This window comes from Cydia amplana, chromosome 20 (assembly GCF_948474715.1).
Source record: "Cydia amplana chromosome 20, ilCydAmpl1.1, whole genome shotgun sequence".
Taxonomy (NCBI): Eukaryota; Metazoa; Arthropoda; class Insecta; order Lepidoptera; family Tortricidae; genus Cydia; species Cydia amplana.
Genome location: NC_086088.1, coordinates 5,633,345 through 5,651,462, shown reverse-complemented (window position 1 = coordinate 5,651,462; position 18,118 = coordinate 5,633,345). Strand labels below are relative to the sequence as shown.

The following is an 18,118-nucleotide window of genomic DNA, read 5'->3' as shown; positions in this document are numbered from 1 at the left end:
CTGCGATAGCGAATTTACTACTACAATGTAATACTTTTTACAATCTGATTTATAGTTTTTTCAGCATTTACGACTATGTAGGTACTACATTGCACGACGAAAGACTTAAATAATGCTACCGTTCAAAACACTTGTAGTTATCTACATTTGGGTAACCATCAAACCATCAACGGTGACGGCTAATTTAACCAAGTTCATACTAGTCTGGACGAATGATAAAGAGTACGACCATAATAAAAAAAACAATTCAAGACGTGAAGACGGACAAATGATGTTTACTGAAAGTAATTGTCCAGTTCGGAATTGCTACATTACAGATGATAAAAATTTATTTGGCAAAGGTAATGAAGAGAGATTTGACGCTATACTATTCAACGGACGCAACATTGATATGTTCAAAGATGCAAATGATCTCCCTAAAAGAATATCAAATTTCCCGAAAGCAAAATACATTTTTGTATTCGCCGAACCTTTTTGTGACAACACAGTAAAAGATTGCAATGAGACAATACCAGTTTGCAATGATATATTTGATGACTTTTTTAATTTGACAGCGACTTATAAGGCAGGTTCTGACATAATGTTTTCAACTTACGAGAACAGTCTTAGACAAAAATTGTTTATAGCTTGCAAAGATAACATTGGACGCGAACACTTGCCGGACTTAAGTCAAAAGAAAAAAGCTGTCGTTTGGTTTGTATCAAATTGCACTGACAAGGATAAACAATTTGATTACGTCACAAGTTTGGAAAAATCCCTTTCAGTATACGGACAAACTTTGGACATTTATGGTTGCGGAGACAATTCTTCTTCGCCAAAAGAAAACAGTACCGAAAATGATTTGCTGAGAGATGAATACTTTTTCTATTTAGATTTTGAGCCGTTTGATAACGTACTAAATCAATGTCCACTCGCACAGAACAGCGTTCCGATTGTGTACGGTCTGGAAAATTATTCCAGGTTAGTTTAAATTCATTCAATTTGATTAAAGATCAATGTGAGTAATGGATGACTCCCGCTAGACCGGGTCGTGCCCGGGCCGAGGCGTCTGATTTGATTTGTATAATAATCCAATATTCTTATGGAATAATAACATCAATAAATTGCTCTGATAATTAGCTTAAGATAATTTATAAGTATATTACGATTCATAAGTGCTTGTTGCTAGGCCTACATGAATAAAGTATATTTTGACTATTGACCGACATGTCATTTTCTATGACAGCTAATCGATGATCACGTGGTGCATTCCATAGAAAACGAAGCGCCGGAAGCTCCGGCCCGGCCTAGCGTAAATCATCCTTAAGACGGTGTTCGTATTCACTAACATTCAGAACCCCTGGTCTAAATTTCGTTCGATAACGTGGCGGACGTACCTACGCGTTTGCGTTACTTACTCATTTTGTATGAGATTTTGAACAGCGCGCCAAGCAGGACGTTTTGGAAATTCAAAATCACATACAAAATGTGAGTGAGTTTCTGCGCGTAATGCTCAAAGTCATTAGTCCTTTTAGCATCGTTGAAGACAGCCCTGGTTTCCTTCCGGAGTTTTGCAATCTCCGGGTTCCACCAAGGCACCTTCTTCGCCAGGATTTTCTTTTCCGGGCAGTTGTTTGACCAAGCTTGTACTATTCTATCTGTTTCAAGTTCTATGTCATTAAGTTTAACTTGCCTTTAGGGTTTCCCAGTTCCACCTTCAGGTCGTTTTTGAACGCTTATCAGTTGGTGTTTCTGGGATTCCGTTTGCGTATAGTTTCTAACTGAATCCTCTAGATACATAGTTAAAAATGCTTTCTTTTTAGATTCATGCCGCTGGGAACCTACATCAACGCTGAAAAATACATGCCCGAAACTCTTGCCACTTTAATAGCATACCATGTCAACAACCCCGACAAATATAGCGATTTCTATACCAACAGAGATTACGAAGCCCTGTACATCCCACCTAACGCGCGAGCGTACCATTGTCAGCTGTGTGCAGCCATTAATAACGAGGACATAATGGCGACTGAAAAGATCTATCAATTATTTAGGTTGTGGTGGAATCCTGATTATCAAAAATTGTGTCAGGATAAATACAAAATAATTACAGACAAATAATAATGGACGACAAATAAATAATATTAATGGGCATTTGGTAACTGACGGAAATCGTCAGTTACCAAATGCCCAAGGTATTTAAATGAGTAAACCCTTTTCAGTTGCATGCCATTGTGATGGACACTTGCTTCTCGCTTTGAAATACCGATTGTTCCATTAAGGATGACTCACACGCTAGATCGGGCAGTGCCCGGGCCGATGTGTCCGACATGTCATTTTCTATGACGACTCATTGATCACGTGCTTTTCATAGAAAACGAAGGACCACCACGTGATCACCTATCTATAGTTATAGAAAATAACATGTCGGACGCTTCGGCCTGGGCCCGGCCCGGTCTAGCGTAAGTCATCCTTTAATCGGATCCCCACTATATTTGTTCACCTTGATTGTGTTGTTTTTGTAAACATCCCTTGAACTGATCCCTACTAATGGAAAACGGCTAAGGTCTTGAATCAATTAATACCCTAAGCCTGCAGAAGCTTATATTGATACGACTATTTATTGGCCTTAGATTACTACTCAATAGACTGTGCATTAGGGTATAACTACAGATGTGTGAACAGATGACAATTCTAAATTGGCAAGATCTTGTTTGATATCGGTTCGCGTCATACAAACCGGAGTAAAGTAAATTATGTTAGTGTCACTCTTTATTTTATGGGTACATACATGTGCTGTGAAGAATATAAGCAGCAGGATAATGTCATTATATGTAAAGAGTACATATTATTTACTGGTCTTACATGATCTATCTAGCGGGAAAGTGATCTGCGTTATTTTGTAATGGGAACCCTAGCATGGGATACGACAGGTGATCTGACGTACCTACATAAATTATTAGAAGATAGATGAGTGATTAAATTATAATTGATATATCTCATCGGTATTGGTATTAGGTAGGTATTAAGGCAGTGATTGAACTTTAGTGAGATTTATGATAGTGCGTGCATAATGCATAGAAAGATTTGAAGTTTTTGAAGGGGGGGGGGGGGTCATCTCTTTTCTGCGTCTGACTACGTATTTGTATTTGTGTCTTTGTATATGTCACCGTAAAATTGTAAACACTCGTCAGATTATAATCTCGCTAGTTAAATTATAAACTGACGGTAGGGAGATAATAAACTAACCTAGCCTAAGTTAGATTATAAACTAACGGGTTCACAATCTTACGGTGTCATATACTCCTGATAAAATCACTCGAGACCTAAAAGTTATGATATGATGTAATCTGGACAGAGTTAACTACAGACACCACAAAGACATTCCATCAGCCAATCCCACTAAAATACTTCCCCAGTAGTGTTCGGAAAAGCATTTACTAAGTTTAGTGTACCAATTAATGGGACATTTATGTGTAATGGCTCTTTTGATGGGGACTTTACGATCTCGGCCATCTTGTGGCAATAAAGGCATTTTATAGCATTATGTAGGTAGTGTGCGGAAAATAAAGTTTTTCATACTGTAGTCCCGCAATGAAAACGGTGACTGTTTTTATTGTTTCTAATGCAGGCTGCTGTTAGTGTATGGAGAGCCTTATTTTATGGCGTAATCATGTGCCATGTCATGGCATAATAATTAAGTTTGTGCCGAGCACAGCTACGAGTAAGCTGTGAAATGGATTGTCGTCCGCGATATATCCGGACCGATACGACCTTCAATTCCTTCAAACCTTCAAGACAAGGGCCACAGAATAAATAATAGTACTAAGTACAGAAGACTCACTCTCTAACAAAACGCGTCTGTTACGATCAGCACAGATATGGCCGCTAGGTAGCGACAGCGCCACGCGCGGCTTATGGCTTTCCCCAAAATTGGGGCCGGAACGGATGTACTTTTAGCTACCTGTAGCAAAGCGACGAAATCGCGGAGTGAGACACGCCTGCAAGGGCGTAAAAGGTCGGCATCGTACTTGCAACCCCTCTGGTGTTGCAGGTGTCCGTGGCTAATGTTTTTGCTTAGTCTTCTGGTCGTTTGCCTTCTATATCATAAAAAAAAACTAAAAATGTAAATTCTGACCAGTAATATATATGATCTTGCGCCATATTGCGGAATTTCATTGGAACAACATTTTTAATACTAAACAGAACTGTCACCATTACGTGGGAATAACAGCGCCCTCTTGACTATGATCATAAATTTTCTTTTCTAATTGGGTACTTTCCTCTACTTAAAATAAATTATTTCTCACTGTGCACGAAATAAAACACCAGATAATAATTAGAAAAACATAGATAGCAGTTATTTTTAAACACAATTTCTATTTAATAAATCGGATTGAAATATAAAAAGTAGGCGAGTTGACCGTGACGTCACTACACATGATTTCATATAAATTCCATATTAGCAAATCGTTTTGACAGTTCTAAAAAAGAAGCTGATTTGACTGGTAGGAAAGTAGCCAATTAAATGGCCTCATCAGCTATACATTGGCCAGAATCATGCTGAATTTGGGAGCATCGTAGGGCATTATATAATATTATGTATACATCTTTTGTCTTTGTTAGTCTTAAATCATGCTCCCAAATTCAGCATGATGCTGGCCAATGTATAGCTGATCAGGCCGTTTCATTAGAATTGTATTGTCTGTTGTCAAAAATAAATAATCAATTGAAATTGAAAATGAACTGTAATAAAAATATTTAGGTATTTAAATTAGCAAATGAAATACCTTAAAATTATAGGTAACTCTTACATAAATTCGACCTAGTCCCACAGCAAGCTCAATGAAACCTTGTGTGGTGTGGGTGCTAGACGACGATAGATACTTGAAAATATAGAAAACATCGATCTCAAGAACAAACACAAACAAATAATAAATGCCCTTACACAGCTTCCTGTAGGCTAGAAGGCTTTAAAAAAGTCTAGGGTTTTTTATTAATAATATTTTCACCAAGAAAGCAATGCCTATTATTGAAGTACCTAACGATGATTTAGTTTGATTGAGTTTAATGATTTTGTTGCGTAATGTACTTATTAAAACTAATCCATTATATCAATAACTACATATTTTAACTCACGTTACGTAGTCCTACCGAAGTACCTAAGACTAAAGGAAACGTTACGATTACACCCGCATATTGCTGCAGTTTAGTAGTGCAGCATTATTGGCCGACTTGATTGCTGCCGAGGATGTCGAAAATAAGTAATGTAGTTGGCAGAAATTTCACCGATTGCATTACTACCTACACGAAACGCAAAATTTTATTCAACAATTTTACGGTTTAGATTCACTAGTTTTTAGTCACTCGCGCGACAAGTTTCGGAGAGCCTAGGTCTCCTTTCTCAAGCACTAACAGTGCGAGCAGCTTTCACGACGGCCGTGTATCGCGTACTGCGTATATCGCACGAGTGACTAAAAACAAGTGAGTATAAACCGTAAAATTATTCAATGATAGTATCTCTCACAACAGTTTAAATTCGATTTTCGTAAAACTTTACATACCTACATTACCCAATAAAATAAACTTTTTGACGTTTCCTGTAACAATGCAGTCGGCAGCATTACTGCTGCAGTTGGTGTAGTCAAAAACCGAACGGTACCTTAAGTCCTAAGACTAACACTAATTTCCGTAAGCACTCAAAACCACATAAACCCACGACACGCGCCACTTTACGACCTATCGTGTGATTTTAACGACCACTTTGCTTTGAACTATTCGTTTGTTCTGGCCAGTGTCGGTTTGAAAAGGATTACATGGAATGGGGTCATTAGTTTAAGGTCTTATTTAGTGAGACCTAGATATTTAATATACTAATTAATACCTATATTCGTTAGAAACAAGTGTCTGTGTAGTCGGTGGTTGGTTTTAGTATAATTGATTGAGCTATTCTCAAAAAGTTTGTACATTTCGATCACATCTTAGATTTCTGTAAAAATTGGTATGCTAATAAAGTACTTACATGAAGCTGAACAACTTCCACCACATTTCCCAAAATGTCCCAGAAAGTTTCTAAGAAACATTCCTTTTTTGTTACCAAATGTGTAAGGTAATCTGGTAACAAAAAAGGAATGTCGTATTTCGCAAAAAATTTATGCAGTATTCCAGAAAAAAATAAAAAAATACCTCATAAATAATTTGAATAAAACTTTGACGAAGGTATTGGTGGTAAATTGGTGTCATGTTCGTACGCACCTGCGCTCTTCGAAGGGACCAATTTAGTATAAACACGATGTACCTATTTGTCTCTAACTCAGATTAAATTGAAATAGGAGGCGTATTCTGATTGTAAAACAGGTTATGATTTTGACCTGACGTTTCTTCAACCGGAGACGTCACTTTTGACACTGATAGATTATATACATTATATATAATTTTTTCGCGCCATTATGATTTGTGAAAACTGAACTGTCAACTATTAACAACTAAAGTTACCGAATAATGTACCTACCTACGGTCAAGCCTGCGTTTTAGTCTAATACTTATGTTTTGTTCAGTATTTTTACAAAAGCTTTGCGTGTGACAGCATAATTAGTAATTGACTGACATCTTGGTATCAGTGATAAATATTCTTTCTTAGTCATTAGCTATCTGTTGTCTGCTTTTAATCGTTTCTTTATTGAGGTGTGTAATAAACAGTATTTGTAATTGAAATACTTAGTGCTTAGTGTCCAATTAGTAATTAAAAACTAGGCTTAAAAACTAAGCATAAAAATAAACTATAGATAAAAATGTTGGCCCAAATCGCCGTCTATAATTATTGGCAACGTGCCTGTTCGGTACTTATTTTTTTATCGTCGGAAATCTTACCTGGCCAAAGTTACAAGATAATATAATTGCGAAAAAATCACTTTATTTGTAATCTACGTTTTAAAATCGGAGTGCCTAGTCACTGACGGTTGATGTGTCATTTGGGACCTTAAGTCGTCTTCTTAGGGTATAAATCGGCTCGATTGGGCCTACGTCAATCTGTCTCGCGGGAAACGAGGGTAGGGATTAGTTGAGTTACGTGGTCGAATTGGTTTCAGACACAGGTTTCAGAGGTGATAGGACAGCTTGACGGATTCATTGGCGTTATTTGTTAATTAAATACTTACCTTATTTCCTTGTCCTTACAGGTCAGGAAAGACATAAAAGACTTAATGGATGATGGGATCGATGGGCTAAAAACGAGCCGGAAAACCTGCGCGATCTTCACTACTGTGGACATTATAATAGTTAACTATTGGGCTTACTTACTTATTTCGAGTAAACTATTTGTTTTTGTGATAACCTAAATGCATTTTCTTAGTATTTGTGAGATAAGCTAGAGGTTGTCTTTCGATTTATAATGTTTTATGCATAGCTAAAAAAAAATCTATGATGTTTTGTAATAAAAAATAAAATCGTATCTTACCCGCCTTTCGTTGCTATAATGCTTATAAAAACCAATTTCAAATTTCAACAAAAATAATCAGATACGAAACAAATAAAACCGGCGGTAACTTTAATAAAGAAAAGTCGGGAATGCGACAAAAAGTTAAGTTTGAACGACTTGGATGAGCCTAAACAATCAAACCTGAATTTATTCCAGCTGGTGGCGTTAGCGCAGTCGCTTCTTAAGGTGACAGTCCATTTCCAACCGCAGCTGCATTTCATACTGTTCATTTTACTCAAATTTTACTATGGAAATTGACAGTAACAGCAACGCGTTCAGTACCAGTAGTGCAGCTGCGGTCAGAAATTTAGGGTAAACCCTTAGGGTATCATTCCATTTCTGATAGTAAAATGAACGATAGTGCAGCTGCGGTTGGAAATGGACTGTCACCTGACGAACCAGTGTAACGGCACTATATTTGTCACCTTAACTCTTTGACCGCCAAAGACGTCAACTGACGGGTCACACACGTTTTTTATATAAGAGTCATAACTCTCATAAGGTTAATGTGGCTAATTCCTTCATAGGGCCTATTCCGTACACTACCGTTTATCTCGAACAACAAACATAATTGATAATTTCATCGACAAAGCAGCGATTGCGTTTAGTTTCAGCAATCAAAAGCAGATGGGGTTTTTTCCTGCGATTGAAAATCAAAGAAACTCTCGTAGACGGAATAGCCTCTATGACGGAATTAGCATCATTGTCCTTACTAAATAGGTTTACACCTTTGATTATATTTGCCTAAATACAAAACGAACCGAAAATTACATCAAATAGCAACAATTTAATTTGCAAAAATTTAGTTCGGAAACCGTAATAAATGTAAAGTGCTTTCAAGTTTATACAAGCTACAGACAATTTAGAGCGCGTCATATCAAATATTTAAACTTCTGATTCCTTAACGAGCGTCGGGATTATGAAATCAGTTTTGCCGTGAATTTATAGCCGATGTAAATCTTCAATCAGTTTGTGATTGCTCCCTGGAAATTATCGAATGGGGAAATCAAGAATGATGCATTGTTTATTTTTGTCTACGGGTAAAGAAGGGAACGTAACAATTTACTTTCAGTGGACATAGGCTATGTTACTTATGCAACTTTTTATCTGTGTAAAACTTTTCACCTTTTGTAAGTACACAATTACGTAGTTTTATCCACGAATATTCATTAAGCATGGTGCATATAACCTCGGAGAATAACAGGAAATATTCAGTTCTGGCTGTAAATAAAACGAATAAATAAACTGAAATCAGTTCCCAAACATTCATCTAAATATTATTAAATATGTATTATTCAGGACACACCTACAATGAAAACAGTTATGATTACGGCACAACTTCAACTTAGGATGGACGCCAATTCTGTTTTATCAATTTGATATAGTTTTCATTCTCATTTTTCATCATAATCAGGCAGGCAACAATATATTATACTGTATCTAAAATTTTAGAAAACAATCTCAGAAACAAATATCTGCAATAAACAGAAATAAATAGTCTTACCAGGATTGGAACCCAGGACTTCCTGCTTCTTAGGCTACCGACTGGTTAGGCTAGCAGCCCGTTAAAATTTGTTATAACAGAATTGGCCCCGTGGGCTTTCTTACGCGTACATGAATACAGAAGTTAAAATTTTACTTTTATCACGCATCCCCCGACATACGTGATTCCAGCGCTGATATACTTGGCTATGAGTCTTTTTATGTCCTTATTATGCCTTTGTGTCCCGTTTTACGTTAGTATAAAGTATTGTATTCAATAACTTTGGTTTATATTTGATGTCTTGTAGCTTGTTTGCCTGTCATGTTATGCGTGATTATACTTATGAAATGTCTTCATGGTTGTATTGGTTTTGTAGACATTTGAAGACTTTTTAATTTCATTTTATTATCATTAGGGTGATGCCTAATTAAATAATTTGTTATTTTATTTTCAAGTAACACGTTATATTCAAACCCATTACAAATCAGCAGGTTCATATTTTCGTATTGAAAACGGCTTTCATTCAAGATTTGACCTTCAGTAAACAAACATTTGCAGCAGCTGTTTGTGATTTCAAGCGAAATGTATATTTCAAACCGATTTCTCATTTATTACCATCGAGCTAACAGATTTACGTGATTTCCAACTTTTACTTAGCTGTTCCTAAAGTTCCTGTTGGGAAAAGTAATTCGCTTTCAGTGCAAGCAGTGGCACAAACGTAATTCGAGGTATCACTATTACTACATAGTATAAAAATAAAACAAAGTCGCTTCCCGTTGTCTGTCTGTCCCTATGTATGCTTAGGTCTTTAAAACTACGCAACGGATTTTGATGCGGTTTTTTTAATAGATAGTGTGATTCAAGAGGAAGGTTTATGTATAATTTGTTAACCCGTGCAAAGCCGCCGGGTCGCTAGTAAGTACATAAAAGACAGTTACAAGAATCATCATCATGGTATGTACTGCCACAGCATTTTTTTTTCAATGATAAAGGAGGTAAACGGGCAAACGAATCACCTGACGGTAAGCAAATACCGTCGCCCATGAACACCTGGAACACCAGAGGGATCGCAAGTGCGTTGCCGGACTTTAAGATGGGAGTATGCTCTTTCCTCACTGCTCACTTAGGGGGGTCTATACCTACCAATGATGAATAGCTATTGTTAAATATCGAATAAAATATTGTAAGTATAGCCGGGGTTCGAACCTGCGACGCGACCGGGAACGCTCTAATAAAAAACCGGACACGTGCGAGTCGGACTCGCCCCCGAGGGTTCCGTACTTTTTAGTATTTGTTTGTTGCTATAGCGGCGACAGAAATACATCATCTGTGAAATTTTAACAGTTCGTGAGATACAGCCCGGTGACTGACGGACAGAGGAGTCTTAGCAATACCCTATTACCCTTTGGGTACGGAACCCTAAAAACTGCTTAAAATAAGAAAAAACAACCGGTTGCACTCCGGGAGTGCCGGCAGAAGTGAAAACTCAATGACTTGTAACAGTTTTTCGATCAGGTCACGTGTCCGTCTTGCGAATTTTCAATCTGTCAAATCTGTCGGTCACGACCTGTCGCGATTTTAACATTTTTTCCTCACCTCAAAAAGTGCACAGCGCCGCTAAAGAAGTTTTCACTTCAAAAACACGGCTTGAAATAAAAAATCACTTCGTAGTCCTTATACTCGTTACTGGAGCTACGTGGTCAATCGGCAGTGTCAGGCGCAGATACTGCGTGCCGTATAATTTCTCGCTCTTTTTTGCGGTTCGAGGTCAAGTGTCCGTCCACGGCAGATAAATGAAAAATAAGTTGTTTTTTTATCATTAATGTTGGATTTTATCGGATCATGGTACATTTTCTTTATTAATTTTTATTCTTAGGTTAGGATTTTTAAAATTAAAATCTGTACATATTATAAAACAAAGTCGCTTTCCGCTGTCTGTCCCTATGTGTGCTTAGATCTTTGAAACTACGCAACGGATTTTGGTGCGGTTTTTAGGGTTCCGTAGCCAAATGGCAAAAAACGGAACCCTTATAGATTCGTCATGTCTGTCTGTCTGTCTGTCTGTCTGTCTGTCCGTCTGTCCGTCTGTCCGTGTATGTCACAGTCACTTTTCTCCGAAACTATAAGAACTATACTGTTGAAACTTGGTAAGTAGATGTATTCTGTGAACCGCATTAAGATTTTCACACAAAAATAGAAAAAAAAACAATAAATTTTTGGGGTTCCCTATACTTAGAACTGAAACTCAAATTTTTTTTTTCATCAAACCTATACGTGTGGGGTATCTATGGATAGGTCTTCAAAAATGATATTGAGGTTTCTAATATCATTTTTTTCTAAACTGAATAGTTTGCGCGGGAGACACTTCCAAAGTGGTAAAATGTGTGTCCCCCCACCCCTGTAACTTCTAAAATAACAGAATGATAAAACTAAAAAAAATATATGATGTACATTACCGTGTAAACTTCCACCGAAAATTGGTTTGAACGAGATCTAGTAAGTAGTTTTTTTTAATACGTCATAAATCGCCTAAATACGGAACCCTTCATGGGCGAGTCCGACTCGCACTTGGCCGCTTTTTTAATAGATAGAGTGATTCAAGAGGAAGGTTTATGTGTACATAATTTGTTAACCCGTGCGAAGCCAGGGCGAGTCGCTAGTTATTATTATAATTAAGTAATAAAACTAAACGAAAATACGACTAAAACCTAAATCTAAAAAAATATCAAATAGTTGGATTATGTTTCTTTTTGAATAATTGCGATTTATTTTTAATAACCTCTAATTTTACCGCCTTCCATGGACAAGTCAGAGCGAAATGAAACGTTAAATATGTAAGAATTCAATATAAAGACTACAATTTCGCGTTCGTGGGGTTTTAAAACGGAAGCGCATTTTTTTTGCTAGGAAACCGACAATCTAACGGAAGGAAAGTGGCCCGACGCGACGCCGGTATTCCTGCTGGATCGGAACCCCGTGAACTTTATTTGCAATATAACTATAAATAGGTACTTAGTGATACAGTACTAAAACTCGTACCAATGAGTTTTATGGAACTTATGCACGAAATATCATTTGATATTTACCAGTCGCTTTTCGGTGAAGGAAAACATCGTGAGGAAACCGGTCTAATCCAAATAAGGGCCTAGTTTACCCTTTGGGTTGGAAGGTCAGATGGCAGTCGCTTTCGTAAAAACTAGTGCCCACACCAATTCCTGGGATTAGTTGCCAAGCGGACCCCAGGCTCCCATGAGCGGTGGCAAAATGCCGGGACAACGCGAAGAAGTGATGATGACAGTGATACAGTAATATAATTTTGCTTGTTGTAAACTACACTTTCTGTGTGAAATTTTAGAAAGAATTTAGAGCAAGTAGAACTTTTACATACAAAACTTGTTCTAGCTGTATTGTCTGTGTGGGTCATTCTTCGGAGCCCATCCCGTTCAAATATCGCCAAAAACCGTGTATTTATAATTTTCTTAACCCTCTGCTAAGTAGGTACTGCAGTAATTTATTCAATGTACGTAGGTAACCGCGACTTTGCCGCAGTAGAATAAGTTGCCTCACGTTGCAGGATTAAGCTTCAGTTCAACTCTCCAGCAATTGAAACACAACTTTGCCACTAGGTTAATATTCAAGTTGAAGTGGATTCCAACACAGTGCCAGACTAATTAATCAAACTTATTGGCACTTTCCAAACTTACTGGGTTACAGAATGTGCACTTAATCTGCTGAGTCGTTGGATTTTAAATTTAAATCTGAGTTTCCTAAGTTTAAAATTGAATACTGATATTTTGTTCGGGAATTTTAATATAAGGACAATCCGGGGAAAACCTTCTATCAATTCAGCTGAGACTATCTACAGGCTCTTTCGTCGCTTCTAACTCATCGTCGTTTGTGTACATACTCAGCTTATCAGGTCGGTAGAGTAGAAGGAGCCAAACTCAACTTCCTTTCTGACTGTCTGAGCGAAGTACCTTTTCAAGTACGAGAGTATTGCACTATGACAGTCTTGACCTTATCGGTTTAAAATTTTCTGACGTTCTATTAGAAGTGGTGAAAATTTATCAAGTTATTTCAGCGTTTATTCCGTACCATTAAATATAGGATTGATTACTGTAACATAAAAATGTAATATTTCACAGAAATATATGAAGTATTTCAAACATCACCCAAAACTGAGCTGTCCAAACACACGAGCTGACGAATCGATGATGGTAATATAAGCAATTACTGTCGACCATAGACACTGCGGTGAAAATACGGTTGCGTTTTTATCGCCTACCACCATGCCTGTACATGTAAGTGCGAAAGTGACGGGCCTAGTGACATGCGATAAAAATGGAACCATGCTGCCACCGCTGCAACACTAGAGGGTGCGTTGCTGTCTGATCGTCTCGGTCCGAAAATTCCGCGGGCGACAGTTCATTCCACAGTTTAGATGTGCGAAGAAGTTTCTGGAGAAACACAGTTGACTCCAACCATCTGAGTGATGAAGATTGAAATGTGAGATTAATCCGAACAATCCTCGAAGCACTCCCCGTTATAATATATACTCGTATTCCCTTTTAACTATTCCCTCCATCCAGTGTTGGGTAGGGGTAGGACTCTAGTCTTTTGAGTCCTCTGCTTCAAGACTCGTCTGTTTTTCAGACTCTTATAGAAAGTCCAAATTTGAGTTCTTTTCAACTTGATAGAGACGCGAGTCTTTTGTTACAAACAATTTCGAAACGCATTGCCTTCATGTATAATTTGTGGATTAGGTACACAAATTCCAGATATAGGGTCTGAACGCGTAATTTTTTTACTGTTATTTAGGAAAAACGTATATAATGGTTCACGGAGTCTTTATTCGGAGGCTCGAGTCATTTTGTGTTGCTCTTAAAAAGACTCTGACTTAAAAAACTCAGAAGTTTTTTAAGCGCAGTCTCGTAAAAACGAGCTGAGTTCTTAAAAATTCAGACTCAAAGGACTCAAGTTTCTACCAACACTACCTCCATCAAGCCAGGGAGTCGTGTAGTTGTAATCTTCGTATCAATTAACGATCGAGTATTAATAGCCTTACGGTGCCGGTTGGGTGCGCATCACGTAGGCTTTGTCAGTTATGTTGACGGGATTGCGATACTTTACAATACAGTTTTTAGGGTTCCGTAGCCAAATGGCAAAAAACGGAATCCTTATGGATTCGTCATGTCTGTCTGTCTGTCTGTCCGTCTGTCCGTCTGTCCGTCAGTATGTCACAGCCACTTTTTTCCGAAACTATAAGAACTATACTGTTGAAACTTAGTAAGTAGATGTATTCGGTGAACCGCATTAAGATTTTCACACAAAAATAGAAAAAAAAAACAATAAATTTTGGGGGTTCCCCATACTTAGAACTGAAACTGAAAAAAAAATTCATCAAACCCATACGTGTGGGGTATCTATGGATAGGTCTTCAAAAATTATATTGAGGTTTCTAATATCATTCTTTTCTAAACTGAATAGTTTGCGCGAGAGACACTTCCAAAGTGGTAAAATGTGTCACCCCCCCTGTAACTTCTAAAATAAGAGAATGATAAAACTAAAAAAAATATATGATGTACATTACCGTGCAAACTTCCACCGAAAATTGCTTTGAACGAGATCTAGTAAGTAGTTTTTTTTTGGGGTTCCCCATACTTAGAACTGAATCTCAATTTTTTTTTCATCATACCAATACGTGTGTGGTATCTATGGATAGGTCTTCAAAAATGATATTGAGGTTTCTAATGTAATTTTTTTCTAAAGTGAATAGTTTGCGCGAGAGACACTTCCAAAGTGGTAAAATGTGTGTCCTCCCCCTGTAACTTCTAAAATAAGAGAATGATAAAACTAAAAAAAATATATGATGTACATTACCATGCAAACTTCCACCGAGAATTGGTTTGAACGAGATCTAGTAAGTAGTTTTTTTTAATACGTCATAAATCCCCTAAATACGGAACCCTTCATGGGCGAGTCCGACTCGCACTTGGCCGCTTTTTTATTTATTTTCATACAAAAATACGTCGACTATTACGCTTTAAACTAAACGCAGTTGCCACCAAACGTCACCTTAAGGGTAACATTTCATTTCTGACCGCAGCTGCACTACTGGTACCGAATGCGTCGCGCTGTTACTGTCAATTTCCATAGTAAAATGAACAGTAGTGCAGCTGCGGTTGGAAATGGACTGTCACCTTAAGGGTAACATTTCCTTTCTGACCGCAGCTGCACTACTGGTTCCGAACGCGTCGCGCTGTTACTGTCAATTTCCATAGTAAAATGAACAGTAGTGGAGCTGCGGTTGGAAATGGACTGTCACCTTTAGAATAAAAAAAAACCTTTTTTAACATTTTTTTAATGTTTAGCTAGTTTTACTCTGTGATAAAGTTTAGGTTGGTCGCTACTGTAAAACTTAAAAAAGATTACAGTTACGTATGCACTAAATGGTACAGGTATGTTATCTGTAAGTACATATACATTATAGGCAATTGCTATACAAATAGAGTCTGAAGTTAATACTTATAAGCATATTATGCTTAAGATCAACCTCCCAACATTACCGCAACAAACTTTGCCAGTAGAATTAGTTTAAACTTATCATGCTTTGTTTATATCTGCACTTAAAAAACAACGTTGCTACAAGGAATTAAAGTTGGAATTCCAAGCGCAATTCCAGGATAATTGAGTAAATATATTGGCTCATTTAGATCTGAGTTTGCACAGTTTGAGCTTTAACTCGCGCTAATAAAATTCATAATTGAATTGTGATGTTTTGTTTTGGAATGCAAACCACCATGTTTTATACAGAGTGATCTGTAAGATGAGCAAATAGTTTTAAGGTGTTTTGTTATTGTTATTAGGTTAATAACTTGTATAATATGATTAATATGTATATTAAAGGTGACATTCGGATATCAACTGCAGCTGCAGTAATGCGTTGAATCTGTCAATGATCTTGATAAAATAAGTGACGTGTTCAGGGCCGCATTAGTAGAGTAAACGTTTTACATAGGTATATACACGCTCTATTTTATTTTTCTTACAAGAGATAAATAGAGAAGTAGGTATATTATTTATATAGCGTGAAACCTGACATTTAAATAACATTTATATTATTTTACTTAAATGTGAGGTTTCACGCTATTTCAGCTTGTTGTTTTACAATAACGTCAATACGTAAATTCGATTGTATGAGAGCGCCTTTTTGGCGGCGAGATTGTTAACTAGCTATTAGAATAACGTATAACAATTACTAAGTTTGGAAGAATTTAATGTTTCGAGAATTTTAAACAGTGAATTCCCCAATAATAAACAGCTCAGTGGCCTAGAAACTTCGAGAAGATTCCAGAATTCTCTGAAACTATACTAGAGTGTACTCGATCTTGCTTAGTTCGAAGTTCGAGTAGGGAGCAAAACTTGGAAAATAAACCTCTGGTGACATTAAAATAGCGTTATCCAGTGAGTTAAATAATAACCCTTAAACTATTACAGTAAATTGGTATCGTAAGCACTGAATAAAATTTACCAATAAATGGAAGACATATCTCAATTCGTCACTGCAAAATGGTTGGAAATGTAAAATTTAATTTCAACTGCGCATTTTCCGATAACAGGGAACAGTGTTCGGGTGTATTTAATACGGTAAGTTTGGTAAATTCATTTAAATTGGTAACCGATAATTGTATCTTTCATTATAACTGGAAATCGGGAAGTGTTTGTTATATGATTTCTTTGTTGGGTGAACAGGCGGGTATAATTACGTGTAATTCTATTAATAATAAAATCCTAAAGACCTGTGTTTAGTCCATCACTGTCACCCAATTGCGTATTCTCTAGCCGTATTCTTCTGCCAAGCAAAATTCAATTTTATTTTGTCAACACAAAGTTCAAATTAGAATGGAACAGGAGACCTTTTTATAGGTCTCTGGGCAGCTAGAGGATATTACATTTTAGATTCCATCAATTCTTATTAGCCCTTACGCCTCGTGGGTGTTGCCTCTGCGCGCTATAATATATTATAGTTAAGCAGGTATTGGTAGTAAGTTATTTGCTATATTTTAACACGACTGCTAAAAAAAAGTGTACCTATTTTTTTTTAACTATTATGCTACCTAAGTGTAATTAATATTTTTTAGTAAATGAATTGGCTTTAACGTATTACGATCTTTAACCTAAGATACGATTTAAACTCGAAGTAATGAATGTTAAAAAAATTAGGAACGTGTAGGGGTAGGTACATAATCTTAGATACAAATAGTGTATAAGAGGTAAATAAAATCATTAATTAAGGCATATTCATGTTTTGTTTCCAAAATCCCTCTTAAAATTCTTTTCACTCTTAAATAAACCGAACAAATCATGGTAATTTATGGGCAAAACGTCACGAAATATCAACGACTCGACGAGTACATCTGTTTTTGCTTTGCCCATCCATTTTCCTACAAATCATGACAATACCAGACGATACCCCAGTAAATATGTGCATACATTTCCTGTCAACTGTTGACTTTTGCAAGTTTTTATAAAGCATTTTTTTTTTCGTTCGATTTTCAATATTCGTCGTTTTTCATAAGCTTGTCTTTCCAATAGATACTTGGAAAAAGATAAGAGTTTCAGAAAGTAAATCAACAACTACAGGTCGGACTTGAATTTGATTTGTAGACGAATGTGCATGTTAAATTTAGTAACCAATACGGGTAAGGTGAGGAATTTGACTTCTGCTGGTAGAGGATGTAGGTATTATAAGTCATAGTCATAGTCAGTCATTTATTTGATAAAACCGGTTTACATGTCAAAAAATATGATAAAAATAAAACATAAGTAAAAGAGTGCAATTATACAACCATAATTAGTCACTCCACGAATTCATCCGAATAAATTACAACACATTCCCAATAATAGTATAAGAAATAATAAATAAATAATTACACTTAAGGATGTTGGTATATGGACTAACTGCCTTTAAGTTATAATTTATAACTCTCCCCATCCATTGTGCAATACAAATGTGTGTGTTGTCCATATAAATTTAAGGTGACCATCTGATGGCAAATGCAGCTGCATTACTGTTGATATATTACTGCAAATTCACGATATACCTTATATACAGTTTTAATATGTGTTCTAGGGCGTTTTTTTTTGTTGTCCCCTACATTTTTTTTTCGAATTTGGGA

At 36.7% G+C, this 18,118-nt stretch overlaps 2 protein-coding genes and 2 long non-coding RNA genes across 4 annotated transcripts in view; 2 read left to right on the top strand and 2 right to left on the bottom strand.

Annotated features, from left to right (window-relative positions):
* Nucleotides 1-14,430, bottom strand: part of LOC134657598 (uncharacterized) — a 188,166-nt gene extending 173,736 nt beyond the window's left edge. Inside the window, exon 1 of the long non-coding RNA XR_010097628.1 lies at nucleotides 14,319-14,430. This is a non-coding gene — a long non-coding RNA (uncharacterized LOC134657598). The remainder of the gene's footprint in view (nucleotides 1-14,318) is intronic.
* Nucleotides 1-18,118, bottom strand: part of LOC134657479 (dopamine receptor 1-like) — a 141,703-nt gene that overhangs the window by 86,635 nt on the left and 36,950 nt on the right. The gene's annotated exons all lie outside the window — the stretch shown is intronic.
* LOC134657664 (alpha-(1,3)-fucosyltransferase C-like) lies at nucleotides 113-2,100 on the top strand. The gene is made up of 2 exons (XM_063513227.1): nucleotides 113-960; nucleotides 1,803-2,100. Exons 1-2 carry the CDS (start codon nucleotides 113-115, stop codon nucleotides 2,098-2,100), a joined length of 1,146 nt encoding a protein of 381 aa, XP_063369297.1.
* On the top strand, nucleotides 14,588-14,888 carry LOC134657599 (uncharacterized). Its single transcript, XR_010097629.1, has 2 exons — nucleotides 14,588-14,763; nucleotides 14,839-14,888. It is a non-coding gene; the product is annotated as an uncharacterized LOC134657599 (long non-coding RNA).